The sequence below is a fragment of the Pseudopodoces humilis genome, chromosome 5, assembly GCF_049639895.1.
Source record: "Pseudopodoces humilis isolate 2021_Gansu_Grassland_sample_001 chromosome 5, ASM4963989v1, whole genome shotgun sequence".
In the NCBI taxonomy this organism is placed as follows: Eukaryota; Metazoa; Chordata; class Aves; order Passeriformes; family Paridae; genus Pseudopodoces; species Pseudopodoces humilis.
The window spans coordinates 7351235-7371272 of NC_142204.1; the positions used below are offsets into that span (position 1 = coordinate 7351235).

The 20038-nt window shown below is 39.6% G+C and overlaps 2 protein-coding genes across 4 annotated transcripts in view; one reads left to right on the plus strand and one right to left on the minus strand.

The window, feature by feature from the left end:
• Positions 1-2326, minus strand: part of SMC1B (structural maintenance of chromosomes 1B) — a 31524-nt gene extending 29198 nt beyond the window's left edge. For all 3 annotated transcript variants that reach the window (XM_088055767.1, XM_088055766.1, XM_088055768.1), the window contains exons 1-2: positions 2142-2326; positions 143-335 (exon numbers count right to left, since the gene is read on the minus strand). In XM_088055767.1, the coding sequence (XP_087911893.1) occupies positions 143-335; positions 2142-2250 (302 nt within the window). In that variant the 5' untranslated portion in view covers positions 2251-2326. The remainder of the gene's footprint in view (positions 1-142; positions 336-2141) is intronic.
• Positions 2327-2630: 304 nt separating this feature from the next.
• Positions 2631-16678, plus strand: RIBC2 (RIB43A domain with coiled-coils 2). The gene is made up of 7 exons (XM_014256034.2): positions 2631-2747; positions 6138-6219; positions 7635-7979; positions 8542-8660; positions 13673-13900; positions 15199-15365; positions 16530-16678. The coding sequence occupies exons 1-7, from the start codon at positions 2631-2633 to the stop codon at positions 16609-16611; spliced, it is 1140 nt and encodes a 379-aa protein (XP_014111509.1). The 3' UTR covers positions 16612-16678.
• The last annotated feature ends 3360 nt before the right edge of the window (positions 16679-20038 follow it).

The following is a 20038-nucleotide window of genomic DNA, read 5'->3' on the forward strand; positions in this document are numbered from 1 at the left end:
AACACTATTAAAATGCTATCTGAAAGGACTATACTATTCTGCCCAACTATGAACTAATATTGGACATCTGAAATTCCAAGTTGGGTATTTTCTGTCTCCGTTTCTTTATACACCAGACAGTACATACAGCAGAAACTACTACCTACCACGGATAACTCTTGAAAAAGTTTTTTCTTCCCCGTCTTCCTCACAACATACTATCTTCACACTAGCTGTAGAAGAAACAGGTTTTCCAACATGTGCTCCATGAATAAGTTCTCCAACACTTTTAACTCGCAAATTTGATGTCTTTTCACACACCACAAAGCTAACAGCATCCATTATGTTAGATTTTCCTTAAAAAGTGAAAAAATTAAGACATTTTTGACATTACAGAAATGGAAGCATTTTATTAAGAATTAAAGACTCCATAGATTTGCCAAATTCTTTCAGAATTCTATTTCTAATTACGTATCTTTTTATTGTTTTAGGAAGAAATCATTCCCTGTGAGGGTGGTGAGATGGTAGCACAGGTTGCTCAAAGAAGCTATGGATGCTCCATTACTGGAAGTGTTTAAGGCCAAGTCAGATGAGGCTTGGAACAACTCAGTCTAGTGGAAGGTGTCCCTGCCCATGACAGGGGGGCTGGGACTAGATGAGATATGAGGTCCCTTCTAACCCAAACCACTCTATGATTTTGAGACTTTGAGGAAAAGATGTTGCACATAATAAACATTTTAAAGATGTAACACACTGGTAGGAGAAAATAAGCCTGTCTGTAACAAAAATTATGACAAAACTGATTTATTTCTTCAGCCTTATTGAAGAAGCCATTTGTTTTTTACACAGCTTCTCTGGATGAGAGTGTGCCACATCACCCTCCTTCCTTGGCAGCCTGCTTTCTGGAGGGACGTGAGCGAGTTTTATTGGATAAGCGCTCCATCTCCAACTTTTCCACTGCAACTCCAGCCCTCTAAAGAATACTAGCACTTTCCCAGATCCATTTACCACAGCAACAAAGCTTGGTCATAGTCCTTCGACAAAAATCCTCTTAATGGAATCTTCTTTTTGTTTTATCCCTTTAGTCTTCAGCATTTCTGCTGACAGCTTAATTCCTTTCAGCATTCAACCTTATTACTTCGACAATATTTTGACTTACTCTCAAAAGCATCAGAAAAGAAAGAACACTAAGAGGAAAACAGACAAATAAAAATACCCAATTCAGAGATTACATAATAGTCACACCTTTTTTCCTTGGATTCATCTATAAAATGTACTCAGATTTAACTGAAAGAGTACCTGGAAAATGTATCATAATTCTGAGACTTTACAATACAGAACAGTGGAGATAGAATGATAAAGAACATGAGAACAATGCTAAATATATTCAACTTGCATTCATAGCTCTTACTTCAATCAGGTAAGTGAGGAAAATACAGGGCCTAAAAATCTGAATTATAAATTAAATCATTAACAGACTGGAGAAGCTAAAGCCAAACATTAAACACATCCTTGTTGCTCTGTTAAGACAGCACTCGCCTCCTACCACTTTGACAAACAGACTTAAAAATCCCCTTTGTTGAATGGAACTTTCTGAAGCAGAGATCAAATTTACAGAAGTTCCAGCACCTTGGGATCACGACCTGGCGCTGGAACGACAGAGCCCTGTTGGTGTGAGCCCGACTTCACAGCAGCCGCCATTTCGCACAGCCGCGCTCCCCTTCCCGGAGGAAGCACAGCAAAACCCACAGACTCCCATCAAGAAGCAGGTTTCCATCAGGTACAGCCCGGGCTATTAAAATAAAACCATCTTTATGTGATCTTTGTAAACTGGGGTGGCCAATACGAGGTGTGCTGTTTGCAAATTGTGCTTTCTGCTCAAGCTGGAAAGCAACAAGTCAACTCGAAATTAAAATTCCATTAACCCCCTCCCTCTCTCCCCCCAGCGTGCTCCTGCCCTTCCGCGCTGGAAAAACCTGCACTTTCAGCTAAGAATTAGAGCAGGTACCTCTCCAAGGCTTTAGTTGTACTGCCCCCCCACTTCAGGTGCACATGAGGAGATTTTTCAGCAGGTCCGTGAGGCTGAATACCACCAAACTGAGCCCTCGAAGTTGACATCTCATGGAGCAGCTGTCACCTACCCACACACCCACCCACACTACCTGATCCATTGGGCCCGATGATGCAGTTGAACCTCATGAAGGGGCCGATAACCTGCTGCCCCCTCCATGACTTGAAGTCCTTCACCACCAGCAGCTTCAGGTAACCCATCCCACGGGGAGCCGGGGGCAGGAGCTCCAGAGCTCCACACCTCAACCCCCTCAAAAAGTCGACGAGAATATTTCACCACTCGGTCTACTAGCAAAAAAACCCCAACCAAACCCCCCCCTTCCACAATTTTATCGCCTCAAAGGCAGGGGCGGCCCCGCCCCACCCCGCCCTCACAGTCTGCGCGCCTCGTGCAGCGGCCCCGCCCCGCCGTGCTGCGCCGGTCCCGTTCCCATCGCGACGGGCCGCCTTGTGTGCCGGCTGGCTCCCGCCGCTCCCGTTCCCATCGCGACAGGCCGCGGTGTGTCCCGGCTGGACGTGCCGCTGCTCCCGGCCGCCGCTCTCACTCCAGCCCCTCCGTCCCGATGTTCCGTCCCGGCGCCATGAACGGGCTGGGGCCGCAGCGGGAGCTGGAGGAGGCCGCCGCCCTGGAGCGCCGGCGGCGGCGGGAGCTGCTGCGGCGGGGCCGCATCTTCAACCCACGGATCCGCACCATAGGGGTGAGGGCGGGTAGGAAGGGAGGGAAGACGCCGAGTTCCCCCGTCGCTTTCAGGAGTTCTGAGAAGAACGGCTTAGCACAGGGGCAGGGAGGGAAGGGGCGGCTAAGGCGGTCTGGGCGGGCCGGGAGCGGTACCCCAGTGACCCCTCCCCAGGTGTATGTGTGAGGGGGAGCAAGGAGGAAGGGAGGGCTCAGATGCAACTTTTAGAGTCGCGTTTATAGTTACTGGTGAAAGAAGTCACAGAATACTTAGGGTTGGACGGGACCTCTGAAGATTATTCACTCCAACCCCCCCGCCAAGGCAGGGTCAGCCAGAGCAGGTGACACAGGAACATGTCCATGGGTTTGGAATATCTTCAGGGGGAAACTCTGTGAGCTCCCTGGGCAGCTGTTCAGTGCTCTGCCACCCTCGATGGAAACAGATTCTTCCTTCTGTCGAGGCAAAATTTACTATGTTTTACGTTATGGCCACTGCTTCTCGTGTGTACCCGTGCCCCACTGCTCTGGATTCAAGAACAAGGTGTCATTGCCCCCTTACAGCACAGAGAGATCAAGCCTTGTGTTGTATCTCTGTGTAGGAGTACTTTGAAGGAATCCAAGAGCTTCTAGAGTCAGCTCATGTAATGTGGCTGAAACGAGTAATTGTTTTTTACCTCTCTGCTCCATGATACTGCCCCTTTCTGCTTGGACCTCGCTAGAATTGATGCTGTGAGAGATTTACTGCTGTAAGTGTCCTGCAATTAGTGCACATTTTGCATCAGACAAAACAAGACAGATCCATCCTTGTTTATGTATGTCTAATTAATTGTTGTGTCTGATTTTTTGTTGATGTCTATATGTGAACACCCTTCAGGCTGCTGGATTTTCTCCAGAGTGTACTGTGCAATTTGCATCCTGAAGGTCAGGGAATAATGTGCTCTATACCTACTTGACTTTGGATGCAATAGCGTATTGAGTCTCCCTGTGATATGTCCAAAGGCCTACATTAAGATTTTATGAGTGTGCCTGGAGGGATGAGTGCTGTGAGGTGATTTCAATGAACTGGTAGAATTGCAACAGCTGTCAATTGGATCGTCTTTTCTTAGGTACAGAAACATGACTCAGTGAAAAAATATCTTCACCTTATCTCTGACAGGGCCTTGAATTTATTCTTGTCACTCTTATGTAAGAGTCATTGTAACTGCAGAGCAATTAGCAGTACCCCACTTAATGAACATGACAGGTGTGTCCACCTCCTACAGCATCCCAACACACACCAACAATATACTTAAGTACCAAACAGTATTCTTAAGTGCAAGGAAATAATAACACTTTTTAGCAGTTTTGGGATGGTTTGGAATTTCTTCATCAGAAACATATCCTTTCTCTATAAACTGGCTTTTTTAGAGCCTTAAAAATGAAGTGCAAGCCATATATTCTCAGTTAATGAAATAGCTGACAACTAACATATCCTGGTGTGTTTTATTGAGCCATACTGGAATGCGCCATTCGAAGGTTTTACTCAAATACTTTTTTAGAATTGACTTGTTTTGTAGAACTGACTCTGGCAGGTTTTGATAGATCTGTTTACATTAGACAAACATCTAAAATGAAGGAGAGCTCCTCTGGGGAATTTTGATTAACAGTTTGTTTTGATTTAGCATTGTTCAGTGTACCTGAACAATGATGCAGACAGAAGGGACTGTTCTTATGCTTTGAAGTTAGGCCAGGTCTGAACCATAAAGGGCCAGGAAATCCGTATGGAGATAATCTTTATTGGTATTTCTGTGTGGTTTTAAGATTCTTTGTGTCTGTTCTCTGACCAATTTACCTGAGTGGCAGTTGCTGACAGTATTTAAAAATCAGGACAATATTTGACTTAAAAAACAGAAATCCTAAAGCAGGGTTTGAATATTTTAAAAACATGGAGATGATATACTGGAAAGCAGAATGGGAACCCAGATTTTACATTTTTTCCCTTGATTATTACTAGTTTTATTATTACTTTGACTTCTGTATCTGTTTTGTCATCTGAGTAATGGAAACGTAAGATAATGCCCTCTTCACTTACAGATTGAAGAATTTATCCTCAGTAAATCACTGATTTTTCTAAAGAGTTCAGATAAGTAATCCAAATAAAAAATTGCTTTCAATGTACATGTAAAATTTGTACGTAAATAGAACTAGTTTAGAAATTAGCTGCCTCAAACTGTTCATAGATTTCTTATTTAAATGCATAAAAGTGAAAGTTGTACTTTTCTGTGACTGGGGATGTCTGTTCTAGAGATGTTTTTGTGTTGAGTGAAAGTGTTTTGAAGAGCACAGAGCCAATAGTGTAACACAAGTTGGTACACTGACCTACCTCTATTATTCCCAGAATACTAAGAACTTGTATTGAATTTCTCTTGACAGTATTTCCTGTAGTTATATTGTCAGCTTGGTTTTCCCAATGAGACCTCTGAAAGAGTTGATATTTAGTGTCCACAACACCATTGTTTTTGGAGGATAGAATTCATGAAGGTTTCACCCTTGCTTACAAACTTTCCTCTTTGCCTGACTGCTGTTGTCAGTTGTTCTTTACAGCACCAACCATGTGTATTTTCAGCCATGATCTGTTTCTGTCTTCATCTGAATAAGTTCTAGACAAAGACTATTAAAATTGTTTACCAGATTCTTGAAGATTTGTCATTGTATTTTTGACAAAATTTTTTAAGACATTAGGTGACTTGATAGTAAAAAAACCAGAAAATAAGTAAAATCCTTGTTTCTGCCTATTAATTTGCCACCATCTGCCAGCAAATGTGGGGTCACATTCTTTTGCCTAAAATGGAGGTGTCTGCTCCCATTTGATGATTCCCCTCGCCATGGATGTGGATGTTCTGTACCATATCTGTCGGCTCATCACAGATCATGTACCCTGTACTGCATTTGCCATGTAAATCTCTCTGACAAGACTGGAAACATTTCCATTCCATTCTTGTAGTGAACCTTCTGTATTTTTTTCAAATAAGAACTATTACTACTTCCTGTCATCTTTACTGTTAAAATACTTACCTGCTTTATAAATCAAAGCAGAACAGTAAAATAAAATTGCCAGCTGTAATGGGGAAAATACATTCTGTGTAATGCAGCTGAAAATATTTATAGCTCTATGTATCACATAAAAATTATCAGATGAAAATCTGATCAGGTGCAAGAGCATACCTGTCATTATAAAAACAAAACAAACAAACAAGTATATTTCTGTTCCTGGATTTTTATTTTACCTACATTAGTAATGTGTACTTATTCCATTGCTAGTGGGATTATATCTATCTTGTACAGCTGTGAGTCAATGTAGCTTTACAATACCTGTTTTAATTGTTCAAACACAGTATCTCCTAAAGAGCTACTTTTTTTTTCATTTTAATAGATTGATAAAGATGCATTGGATGCGCAGGTCAAGGAGAGAAAAATTCAAGAAGCAGCTGAAAAAGCACAACATGAAAGATTTGGTATATTTCTAGATACTGTGATATATCTGTGAATAGTTAAATGTTTTAATCCATTTTCTGCTTTCTTTTACCCCTTAATATATTCTCTAAATTCAGTCATCCAATTTATGTCCTATTTATGTTCATACATCTACATTGGCATAGTATATATTCTCCTTGCTGTCTTAAGTTAATATTGACATGATTAAGCATGGATACATTGCCTAATAGGCCAGAATCTTCAGTGTTTTCTTTTAAAAGGTATTGATGAATAGCATCATTTAAAATGCTGACTATGCAGCAGGATTTAAAAAAAATTAATTACCACTCTCCTTTCAATATAGTAGTGGCTAATCTGTTTTAGTTGGTCTCCTGTAGAGTGAGCTCATTTTCTGTCTAGCCATTCTTCCATAGAATATATTGATGAGTGGAATCCTCTCTAGATTATTATTGCTGGAAGCATGAGTCATGTACAGTAAGGTGATAAGAGGAGCCATTGCTGAGTCAGAACTCACAGCCACACAAATATTTCATGCTGTGCCTTGATCAAACCCTTTGTGGTCTTCTGTGTTTGGCGTGCTTTCTTTGTGATCAGGTGAAAAGGTCCCACAGCCTGAGCTCTCTGTGTGCCTCAAGAGGAACTAAAATGGAGCTGCCAGCTTCCATGCTGTGCTTCTACTACAGCTGCTTGTGATTTTCCTGGCTTGAAAATACACCTCTCAGGGTCTGACTCTTGGGAAACTACCAGCAGCAATGTGGAGTCTGGCAAAAGAGGAAATGATCTTTTCTTGCAGATTATTTTAAATCACTAAAATGGCTAATTGGGTGTGAATTTTTTCTTAAAAATGCAGTCATTTATTTAGTTTCAATTAAATGGGCAGGAGCACTTAAGCTGTTCAAAACTTAATGCCAGCCAATGATTTTATTGCTATGGTTAGAAAAATCATTGGAACTATGGAAGAGCTACCTATATTCCTTTCGGTTGCAGCCCAATTTTGGTTTGCTTCCAACAATTTGAAGCTTCCAACAAGCAACAATTTCAGCTGTAGCTGTAAACTATGGGTAAATGGGAATTGATTTACTGTACATTTCTTGTGTTCCTGCAGGTTTTCACCAAACAAAACCTCATAGTTCTAGTAGTTCTTATTGTATTTGTTTCACATGCATATATTTAATTGTAGCATTAGTAAAAATAAATAAAATTTATACCTAAAAAGATGAAAATATTTCATAAGTAAATATTACTAACATTAGAGTGTTTGCTGGGCTGGTACTTAAGGATCAAATGCTCTCCTAAGGCATAATCATAACATATAAGTTTGAAGACTTACATTCTGTTTATTCATCTTGAAAATTTTATTTCTACCTTATGTGTGCACTCCAATGACTCATGCACCTCTAGGAATTTTGGTTTCATTGTGTTAATTTTTGTCTAGCTCATGACATGAAGAAAAATGACAAGCTCATGTGTCTGCTAGAAGAACGACAGAAAAATGAAATTAAAGACATGAATAGGGCTCTCATTGAATTTCACAAGAATTTTCAGAAGCCGGAAACAAGACGTGAATTTGACCTGAATGATCCACAAGCCCTAAAGAAAGACAGACCTGCTCGAGTTTCAGATGATGATCCTCGGTGTACTATATCTGGCATGCAGAAGTTTGTGGGTGAAGACTTAAACTATGATCAGAGGATGAAGTTTCAAAAGGAGCAGTTAAGGGAGTGGTTTCTTCAGCAACAGAAAGACTGGAAAAATGCATTGGCTGACCAAAAATTGGCAGGTAACAAAAAAGATAGTGTAGTTTTAATATTTTTCTGAAGTTGTGATGTAGCTGATAAAAATATGGCATACCCTATTGTATATTTAATCTCTAGAGGTACTAGAGCAGTTTTTGTATAAACTCTAATGTATTCACTGTTTCTCTTAGGAAATCTCTATTTCATCACATGTGATTGTAATATCACCCAGGTTTCATTTCTGGTTTATGCCTCCAGTAGGTATGCTTACTTCATCAGGCCAAACTGTCCAATCCGTACTGTCCTAGAGCAGAAAAAATAATAATGATTTTTCTTTCCCAGCTTGTCATGAAACATTGTTTTCTGCAGTACCTAAGATCCTTCTTTCATTTTAGCATTTCATTTCTTGTTTAGACAAGATAGGTTTCATATTAAACTGATTCATAATTCACCTGAAATCCCAAGATGGACAGCTTTGGTGGTAGGATTTGGAAATAGTTATTCAGCCTACTGTATCTGTAGCTTCCCCTGCCTCTTTCCCTGGTTAACTCCTTTGGCACATCATGTCCATGTATATTGACTAAATTTCATTTGAATCTAATTTAGATGATCTTTATGACAAGTTTAGGATTGAACTTGACCGAAAGATTATGGAAGAACAAAGAAAAGAAGAGGAAAGCAGACGTGTTGTTTGTACAGCTACTAAAACTTTCAATAGAATCCAGGTAAATTAATACTAAGTTGGTTTGTTTGTTTATTAGAACATATGGAGACAGAGAAGGAAAATAAGATGCACAAAATCAGAATGAATAGTGTCGTTTTCACGGGGGTTTCTTAGGAGCTGACTTCCAAGGTTGTTTCAGATTGGAACAAGATAAGTTTTATGTACTTTGCCAAGTGAATAGAGGCTCCAAGGATCTAGATGTCCTCTATCTAGTTATCCTCTGCCAAAATTGTCCCTTCTGGTTCTCACCTTGCTGGCTGGTGGGCAAAAACAGCTCTACAGTCATTTGGGGGCTTTGAGCTGGGGTACAGCAAATGCCTCCCATGCTTCTTTCTGGGTTTATATCAGTCCTCCCATTCTCTTGGTGTGTCTGTCTGCTTTTCTTTGCACTTGTGTGGAAACATTACTGACAGCTGTTTATCCTTATCATTTACATTAACTCCCCACAACCACTGGTTTTGTCACTTTGGCTGCTTCATGGGTATTTGTGTACAGTGTCTCTTGGTTTTTTACTGACCTTGCTTTGGGGCCTGTCTTAGTACTATTATCTGTCATGCTCTAGTTTGTCACCTTACTGCAGAGGGTTTTCTTCTCTTCAGCTTCTACATAGAACTCAAAAGGGGTTACATGGATGTTATTAGCTTGGCTAAATTATATTTGTTGTGAATTAGCTTTAAATGTATTTACTCACATTAAAATAAATCACATTAGAATTACTTACATTACATATGGTACTTTTTGGTTTAGCTGTATAAGCATGCAAGTCTTTAATGTTGCTTGACCTTTTTTGGGGGCATTTCTCTTGTAATTTTTTTTATAGACAGCCCAAGTTGATTGAAAATCAAAATCTAAAAGTACAGGAACAAGCCGTCCCCATGTGATGAAAGCCAGGCCAGTGGTGAAGACCAGCCTGGCTGAACATACAGCTTTGGCTGGGACTCAGGGAGAAAAAGAGGGTTTATTACATTTGGAAGAAGGGATGGGCTGCAATAATGTTGTGAGGTCATGCAGGGAGCAAATTAGAAGGGGCCAAAGCCCAGCTAGACCTTAATCTGGCTACTGCTGTCAAAGACAATGAAAACTGTTTCTAAATAAACATGAACAGCAAAAGAAAGGCAAGGAGAATCTCTATCCTTTGTTTGTGGGGAAACATAGTGATAGAGCATAGGGAAAAGACTGAGGTACTTAGTATCTTCTCTGCTTTGGTCTTCAGCCCCCTGAGCTGGAAGGCAGGGACAGGGACCAGAATGAAGCTCCCATATTCCAGGAGGGAATGGTCAGAGAACTTTTGTACAACTTAGACCCACAAAAGTCCACAGTGCCAGATGGGATCCACCCAAGGGTACTGAGATGGTGACAATGCTCATGGAGCCACTTTCCATCATTTCCCAGCTGAGCTGGCTCACCAGGGAGGTCCCAGGTGAAGGGGAGCTGGCCAGAGTGACACTCCTGTAAGAAGGGCTGGAAGGAGGATGCAGGGAACTACCGGCCTGTCAGCCTCACCTCAGTGCTGGGAAAGGTCATGGAGCAGATCCTCTTGAGCGTCATCATGCAACACGTGCAGGACAACCAGGGCATCAGCCAGCCAGGGTTTATGGGTCCTACTTGACCCACCTGATCTCCTAGGACAGAGTGACCCCTTCAGTGGATGTGTCTGCCTGGACTTTAGGAAAGCCTTTGACACTGTTTCCCACAGCATTTTCCTCATGGCTTGGGCAGGGACACACACTGTTCACTGGGTAGGAGAACTGGCTGGACGTTGGGGCCCAGAGAGTGGTGGGGAATGGAGCTACATCCAGCTGGGGCCAGGCACCTGTGGTGTTCCTAAGGGTCAGCTTTTTAACACCTTCATCAGTGACCTGGACAAGGGGGTCAAGTCACTTTGTAGATGGCACCAAGTCTTCTGGAAGGTAGGAATGCTCTGCAGAGGGATCTGGATGTGCTGGAATAATGGGCCCAGGCCAGTGGTCTGAGTTTTAACAAAGCCAAGTTCTGGATTTTGCACTTGGTCACAACAACTCCCTACAGCTCCAAGATGGGGACTGTGTCTGCAAAGTGCCTGGCAGGAAAGGCCCTGGGGTGCCGGTGACTGTGGCTGAACATGAGCCAGCTTGCCCAGGTAGGCAAGAGGCCAGTGGCAGCTTGCCTGGATCAGAAATAGTGAAGCAAAGATAAATCAGATGTGTTTTCAGAGTTTAATATCTTGTCATTAATCATGGCATGGTGGTGTGACACGCATGGCTGTACATAGGGCTGGGAGTTTCCTCCAGTAAGATTCTCAGGCAGCTTGGAAATTTTATGCTCTCCCTCTTAAAGAGAAATCTCTAAGAGGGAGAGAAATCTTGAATCTTTAATGTTACAATGTTGAAGTGCCTTGTTTTGATCTGTTGCTAGATCACAGTAGAGTAACATTAAGAAGGTGATCTAAATAATAATTGCACATTTTAAGCTTCAAGGCCAGCAATTATATGAGATCCATTCAAACTTATTTTCTTTTAAATGTGATTTACTGTGGAGCTTTTCCAAATTACAAATCATTGCTTGATTCATAGTATTAATAAGGGAAAAGTACATACCCAGATGTTCTGGTTCAGTGTTCCAAAAATACTGGGTGATTGAGTATCTTTGGGCATTTAGGTCTTAAAAGTTGTCATGTCAGAGTTCCTTTCATGTACTTATTGACTCTTATTGAGGAAAAAAAAACAATTCAGGGAAATACATTTTGACTTTTAAAATTTTCTTTTAACCTTTTGATAAAATTCATGCTCACTAACATCAGAGATGGAAAAGTAGCCTTTAATTCCTACTGTGTTATTCCATGTTATGATGACGATGATTCTTAGATCTGATATTTGTCACATGAAACTTAATTTGCTTGAGGTTTGCCATTTGTGTAAAAGTAGGCATTTATTTTTTTTCCCTATAGTTGATGTTCCTGTTGGGTCTAGGTGTTTCTAAATATGAGGTTTTTGCCATTGTCTAAGTTGAATTGTGGCTTAGCTAATGTATAATTTTAAGAAGTTAATTTATCTTTTATTACTTTCTTTGCACATCAAATACTTCTGTTATTTTAATGGAAACCACAAGGCTGTTTTCAGCCAAGGAATTTATTAATCTAAAATATGGTACTTAGTTGTTTCTTCTACCCGTCACTGACAGGTGGTTTTGCATGTTTCCTTGGAGCAAACAAATCACTCTCTGGCAGTCTCCTGGTCTGATGTTAGGGACAACCACTGTTATCCAGATTCAAAGTCTTTAACTACAGATGTAGAGATAATTCCAGTTTAGCAGTCTCCTCTGGTGGCATAGATCACCCCGTTCACTTTGCTCAGTTACAATTCTTTTCCTTGGCATGTGCAGGGGAACAAGTTCATGCATGTGTCTGAAGTCCTGTCATTCCCAGTTGTTTATATCTTCTAGTTACTCTGCCTGCTCATATTAACTCTACCTTACATGGCACAGAAGACTTCACCTGCTCTTTCTTATTGGAAAGCCCTTCCGTTTTCATTTGTCCTCATCTACTTTGCCAATGTGTATGTGCCAACCAGTGCCAACTGATCAGCAAGGAAAGTGTGAGCTGTTCTACATACGTGAATATTCTCAAGGCAGTGATTTCTTTTAACAGCGCATCTTAGTCAAAGTGGAGACGGAATTACTCACTGATCTATTGCAGTCAAGATAGATGTGTAAAGAGAGACAGGTCTGGCAGCCTGTGTCTGTGTGCTCTAGCAAGCAGGAGGTTTCCTGTCCTCTGTCCAGTGGAAGCTGGAACCAAGCATTGCTCCAGATAGTTTAGCTTATGCATTACAGAAGGATGAGATAGTATTAGAAATGAAAGATGCATAGCATTATCATTCTACTTCAAATTAGTTTACTGAGTCTAATTCTTCCTTGAAAGGTAATTATGTTCACTAACATAATTGTATTTTGTTTCTGGAGTATTGTAAGGGGAAAATTTCCTTTGAATAGGAGACTGTGCCTTGTGGTGAACATTAGGAACAGTGATTTCCACAGAAAATGCATACTGTGATCTCCAGTTCCAATATTTCAGATACATTCACATAACATGATTCAAGTTGGCATTTTGTCTCAGCAAACAGAATCAAGGCTGCATCTTCAGACTTTAATTGGACATCTCCTGTCTGTCTGTTTTGAGTGCTTAACTATGCTCTTCACCTAGGTTCAGTATGTAATAGGTAAATCAAGGCTAGTGATTCAAGATTGTTAACTTTTATTGTAAATTTCTATCATATTGTGTCTGTCTGCTAAATAAATACATTTATTTACATGGGGATAAATGTGGAATTATTTATTTAATTCTGTGTTTTCTTATACAACAGTTATTTTTCCCCAGTTTACTTGCTATATGTGATATGACAACATTAAAGAACTGTTTGATATTAGACTTTTGATCTTGGCCAATAAGACTGATGCCTAAACTCTGCCTAAACTAGACAGAGTTAAAGGAATACAATAGATATTTATTAAAAGGCCTTCAAAGGATACACCTGGGGCAGTTCAAGATCTTGGCCATGGATCTACCCAAGATGGATTCTAGATGGATGCAAGATGGTCATGAGTTTTCACACTTTTATAAGTTTTGGTCCGTTTATGTATTGGGGTTTATTGTCCAGTTACAGCTTCAGGTTATGAAGTCCCATCCTCCCAGTTTGTTCTCCTCAAGTCGCTGTTGTTTGTACCTTTTGGGGCCAGAAGCTGAAATGGTGTCCTTGGTTCTCAGGCTGGAAATGGATTGTTTTTCTAACTACCCTGTGAAGAGAACTTGCTAACATTTTATGTGAAGTTCAGAGTCACACTAAGGCAGTACAGAATCTGGAAAATATGAAAGCTAAAACTTAAGGCATCAAGACAATGATCACAGTATTTGTATGTGATGCTTTTGACAACTGTATGCCAGTTGGAAAGACATCTGTTACGATGTGTTAACATTTTTTCATCCCTTAGTTCATATTTCTCTTGGAAAAATATCACCTCTCTTTCCATTGAATTTAGGCTGCTGAACTAGATCATAAAAATGAATTGGAAAAGGCTCAAAAAATAAAAGATGACATGGATGAAATTACCTGCCTCCTTCGAGGAGACTTCCTTTCTGAAAACCCTGACCAAGCAATTGGTCCCTTGGGTAAACATCATGTGCTTGTGGATCGGTGGAAGGGAATGAATCAAGAGCAGCTGATGGAAATTCGTCAATTTCAAAAGGAACAAGCTCTGGAGAAACTGGTATTTAAGCTTACATGTGTTTTCATGCATTTTCTGCTTTCTTGGTTGTAATAATATTATAGACAATGTTTGTAGAAGAAAAATCCCATTGTTTGCCCTGGACATGCCAGTATGAGACTGTGTTTTCCATTAATCTGTGTTTTACCCAAACTTTAATCAGTCTAATTGAACATAGTGCGTCTGAATCACTTTGGAGATATCATGGAGAAGGATGTAGCCCTGAGTTGGACTGGGAGGAGGGTTGCTGAAGAGCCCAGGGCCAATGGGATCTTAGGGCATGGTCCATGATGGTCCAGCTGAGCAGCACAGTCCTGCCCAGCCTAAGACCAAGGCTTCATAGTGCAGTTCATGACCTGAGAGTGCACAGGCTGCCTTCAGGGAGTGGGCTGCTCCTTAGGGTAAGAAGATCTGGGAGCTGAAGATGAAAGCAGGGCATTCTCATGCTCAAGGCTACCCAAGCAAGGCAAATAAACCAGGTCCGGTGACCTTGCTCATGCATATTTCAGAGGCCTAGAAGTGAATGAATGTAAGAATGTGATGGAGTTTAATTTCTAGCATCCCACACAGCTATGAGCCATGTTGTAAAATAGAATTTTAGTGGTAACAGTTGCTGCTCTAGGGGTGTATAGAAGCAGGCAGTCAAAATGAAGACATTGTAAAGTAGAAAGTGACTTGCCTCCCTCAGTGCAGAGGCTGCATTTATGACAGCTAAGGAATAGTGTTTGATTTTATCTTTTAGTCCTTGCAATACTGTAGGCTATACTGTCTTACCTAGTAGTGTTATTAAAGCTGAAGGTAGAATTGGCATTTTCCTGCTTCTTCTATTACTCTGAACCCATTCAAGTCATTAAGCTGGCTGAAAATTAGTAAAACCAAGAAAAGTAAGTTTTTTGCAGACCTGATTGTCAGGTAAGAAGTGAGGCAGAGGAAAAAACAAGTCTACTCGTGTTTGTAGCTCCCCTGTTATACTGAGTTAGCCATATTATAAGCCATACTGATTTCTATGCACTTCTTGCCTCAAAAAGTTTCAACTCTTGCTAAGAAAAGTTTAAAAAAAATAAAAATCAACCTGTCTTGCTGCTCTGGATTTTTACAGAGAGAAAAGAATAGCTCTTTAATTGGCCTCATCTTGCTTCTGCTTGGTTTAGAAATCCTTGCTCCCTTCTCCCCATTTCAAATTCTCCCCCTAGTGTTCAATAAAGGCAAGCAAGTTTGTTTGGATGAACGTACCCATGAGACTTTATATATACAGTTCTGTCTTTGAAAGAGAAAATGAAGCATTTTTCTCACTCCTGTAGAGAGTAAAAGAGCAGGAGCGCCGAAGAGATGTTGAATGGGACAGGCAACGTCTACAGGCTGCAAGAGCCCAGTTGCTTTGGGAGCGGCACCAGCAGCGGCAAAATCAGGTTCAGCGCCGAGAATTAGATGTCATGAACGCAGAACTCTCTCAGGAGCAAAAAGCAAAGTAAGTACCAAACCAGCATTGTTCAAATAAAAAAAACTCTTTATCATTATTAACCCAGTATCTTGGCTTTCAAAGAGCTTTTTTACTTGTTCTGTTTGTAACTTTTTTAATACACTTGCTATGAGTTCATGCTTTTAAAAAAATCAACAATTCGTCTGAAGTGTGTTTTCCAGTATTATTTAATAAATCTTCAGAGAGTAGGTTTTGAGTGTTACTGACTGGCATGAATTAATTAGGATCTGGAATTCTTACAAGCATTCCACTGACAACAAACTGTTGATATAGATGGCAAAATAGAGAGTAAATATAATTAGCTACACGGAAAAATGATACTATCAGGTGAAAAGCAGTTTCTTTGATTTACCTTAGTTTTCTGAAACAAAAAAGGATGAACTGCCAGTAGAGCTGCCAGTTTCTGATAGCTCAGGGTTAAGCTAGCAGCACAAGTAGCCTGGATGTATTATGCATGACCTATTATGTATGACAGAATGACAGCCTATTATGTATGACAGAACTTTCACTAACCACTGGATGTGTCTTGATGGGCTGTTCTTGTGTCTGCTCTTATGGGAAAGGAGGAAGATAATACATACAGGAAAAGAAAAACAAATGTAAATGCTTTTCCAGTTTGTTTTGTTTTGTTTGTTTGTTTTTGTTGTATTTTTTTTTGGGCATGAATACAGAATCACAGAACAGTCAGAGTTGGAAGGGACCTAGAAGGGTCATCAAGTCCAGCTCTTAAATAAATCGCCCATATGGGGATTGAGCCCATGACTGGCATTATTAGCACCATGCTCTGACCAACTTAGCCAATCTCAGGTTCATATATACATTTTACAAATGACTTTCCAATACATAACGACTTCTTATCATGAAAACAAAAGTTTGGAATTGTGTAAATTCGGGCTTTTTTACTGTTGAGATTTTTGAAGGGATATTTCATGAAGAAAAATAGAATAGAAAACCAGAAGTTTGCTATATTGCAAGAGATGTGGCATATATTTTGCAAAACAAATTCTAGTTACATTAAATTAAATTTCTAATAATTTATGAACATTTATGGGTGTTAATTCATTATATCTTTTTCAGGTTTCTCAGGCTACTTCTGTATAATAGCAAGAAAACATTTACTAATGGCTTTTAAAATTTTTTCTTTATTTCTAGGAACATTTATCTTAAGGAGGAAGAGTATTCAAATATTCCAACAGATGAGTATTACGCACAGTTTAATACAACCACTCGGTAACGATCGGGATAAATCAACCTGAACTATACAGAAGTATGTAGGCACATTAAAATTTTCAGTTGAGCAATCCCATGTTTTATTGTTTTTATGAGTCCCCTGCCCTCTTGAAACACTGCACTCAAACTAAAGGACAGTCTCCTAGGCCAGATCTGTTCTAAGAACAGGAAAACATGGTAATAATTTTTAAACATGATTGTTTTTCTGAAAGGACTAGTAGATTCAGTTTCAGGTTGTTTGACTCTTAAGTCTCAGGCTTAGCTGTAACACTTACATTATTCATGCCCATAGGAATCAATTTCTGGAACGAACTCTGAGTTTAAACTACAGTGCTGCTTTATGCAACTTGGCCAGAGAGGAATGCTGCCTCCCGTAGACCACAAGTGATGTACTTCTCTGGGAGAGAAGAAAAATGACATAGGCAGAAAATTTTGGGTTAGTTTGTTTGTGGTTTGGTTTTGGGCTTTTTGTTTTGGATTTTCTTAAAGTAAAAAAACCAGCCAGACACAAAGGCAAGAAAAAAGGAAAAAGTGGTCAAGTTGGTCAGAAACGTTACTTTTATTTTGTGAACACTGGGAATAAGGAGATAAGAGTTCAATAGTCATCCAGGTGATCAGTACACTCAGGTGTGGCACTGAAACAGGATGTGTTAATGCAGAAAAGCTGGGGGAAAAGTATGCCTACATACACCTACATACAATATGTGTGTATTCCTACATACATACTGGAAATAATGGAGGAAGTTTCAGGTGGTGTTCTGCTGAAGGAGTGTGGGGACAATTCAGAGTTGTGATAGAAGAGGGGTGAAAAAGCAGATGTGCACCAAAGAAAGTCAAGGAGAAAAATCTCACCTTGTAATTCAGGGAACCCGTGTACTTCGTGTCTTCATGGTGACAGTATTGACTTAGCAATTAAATAGCCAGTCACTGACATTTGAAACATGAACAAGCACAACACAGAGGAAGAAAATATGGAGAAGCAATGTTGGAAACCAACTGCCGAAGAGAAATGGATGGTGGAGCTAACAAGGAAATGAAATCCAGAAGAGAAAGAGCTGACATGGAAAGGACTGCAAAAAGGGTTAGAAGACTAACCCTAGGAGTCAGAAGATCTGAAAGAGGAGAAAAAATGAGAGTCAGATGAGAGATTCAGCTAAGAATCCAAGACCTCTAATATTGTGAAACTTTAATAAAGATAGAGCTCATTTATGAGAATAGATCTCAAACTGTAACTTGCCAGCATATGGGACATAAATCTGAGATAAAAATATCCTGATGATATTGGCATGAAGTCCACTGGTTGTTCTTTGTCTCAGCAATAATGGTAATGTTGAATGAACTTTGTAGTGCAACAGGTTGAAGATGCCTTCACCAAGCAAAGGAGGAAAGTTACTTAAAAAATAATGAGCTGAGGTAAACTTGAACGAGTTATTCTTATATCTGTGAAAATAATGAAGAATGCATGGTTCTTGAGATATTAGTAGGAGGATTTTAAGATGTTTGAAGGAAGCCTTTCTTGAAAGGGGACTGTTCAAACAGTTCTGTTTGCTCAGCTGAACTAGTGCCCGTGGGATCACACTGATAAAATCTTGCTGCCTGATTCAAAATGCTGATTAAAGAGGAATTTGGAAAAGAGCCATCATGTTAGTGCCTTTAGATAGAGAATTGAAAGAAAATAAAGGAGAGCATTCAAGTGGTTAAAGAAATGCCTTTCAACATGATTATCTTGAGCAAAAAGATATGCCCCAATTTTAGTACATTGAGACAATTGGAATTAATTGTAGTGTAGATAGAAGCTAAATAGAAAAGCAGTGTGGCTGAAATGCAGGAACTGAGGAGAGTTGGTAAATGAAGTTGAGAGGGGATCACATTTGTATTGTTAATAATGATCTGGTCTATGAAGAAGTAAGAAGGAATGATACTCGGGAGATTCCAGTGGGATAGCATTTGGAGATCCATTTGTCAGACTGAGATTCACATGTGGCTGAATCTGTTTGGAGTATTACCTAATACCATATTAAATTGAAAACCTCAGGAGTGCAGTTATGTGTCTTAGAATAGACAGGCCATCAAATGGGATGGGTGAATTAATATTTCATCTCTAGTAGTTCTCATGTCACTAAAGTTGGGTTTGATCTGTGTTGAATATCTCACTCTGACTTTTTTACCTAGAATTTTAGTTGCCTGACAGAAAAGTGAATAAAGCATGTGCTGAAAAGTTAATGAAGTTGTCTTCATTTGTCCAACTTGTGTGACTACATGCTTGCAGACTTTACAACAGCTCTACAGTTTACCTAAATGATGCTGGACCTTGTCAGATGATGTTAGAGTTTCCTTCAGGAAGGACTATGGGTTTTAAAGCCTTTTTGCATTACCTATTTGTTTGCTTGGAAACATTTTATATGAAGTCAGAGAAGGATAGGTTTCTCATTTGTACTCTGAATAAGCCTTTAGATGGAAATTCAAGTAAGACTGATAGTTCAATAATTGATAGAAAACTTTCAGAATCATCAGTCATATTTACAAGAACAGCCACGTTCCATTCTACCTGTTGCTTCAGAATATAAAAACAAATTTATTTTGGGTGTTAAAAAGGAAGCACAATTAAGTTGTAGATAACATTCTTAATGTAGAGGGGAAAAGGTCTGATTCACTGTTACTGATATTTGATACTAGCTTTTATCTTGCACTGACATAAGCCGTGTTTTCAGAAGGTATCGCCTGAGCAGGTGATAATAAAGAATTGAAGTGCAGGAACTCCTCAAGCCTGTATGGCTTTGTAACAAGCAGGCTGTGAGTGGTATCTTCACCTTTTGAAACATCACTCTTAACTTCTACTGCTGAGTTTTGAAATAAATAGAGAAGATCAATTAAAAAGAGCCTTAGGTGGTTGTAGGTATTTCAAAATGTCAGTTTCTGTTAACTGGAGTAATATATTTTTTGTGATATTTGTAGATATTTCTATTAAATACAGCAGTGAAAAAGACAGTGTCACCGATATGATCAGCTAACTGGAATGATTACAAATCACAGCTGCTGGGAGTAGAGGGATAGTAACCATCTCTTCCTAAAATAAATTACATATATTTTGTTTCTTAAGAAAGACTTTTTTAAAAACCGTGAGTATGGCATAAGAAGTTTCTAACATTTATCAGTTATTATAATGGTCCTTAGAAATAAGCACAATTAATTAGATTAAATGGTCTTCATGGAGCTTCATTGAAGTAATTTGGGTAAGATGCATGTGCTAGGACCTGATTTCAGAGAGGAAAATGATATCATTTTTATCATCATCTATCATTTTTAAATTTGTGGTTCTTATTCACACAGTTTTCCACACTTTGGATCAACAATTTGGGAAAAGAATAGGCATTTAACATTTAAAAAAGAAGTTACAGTGGTTGACCTGAGTCCAGTATTCTACTTCCTCT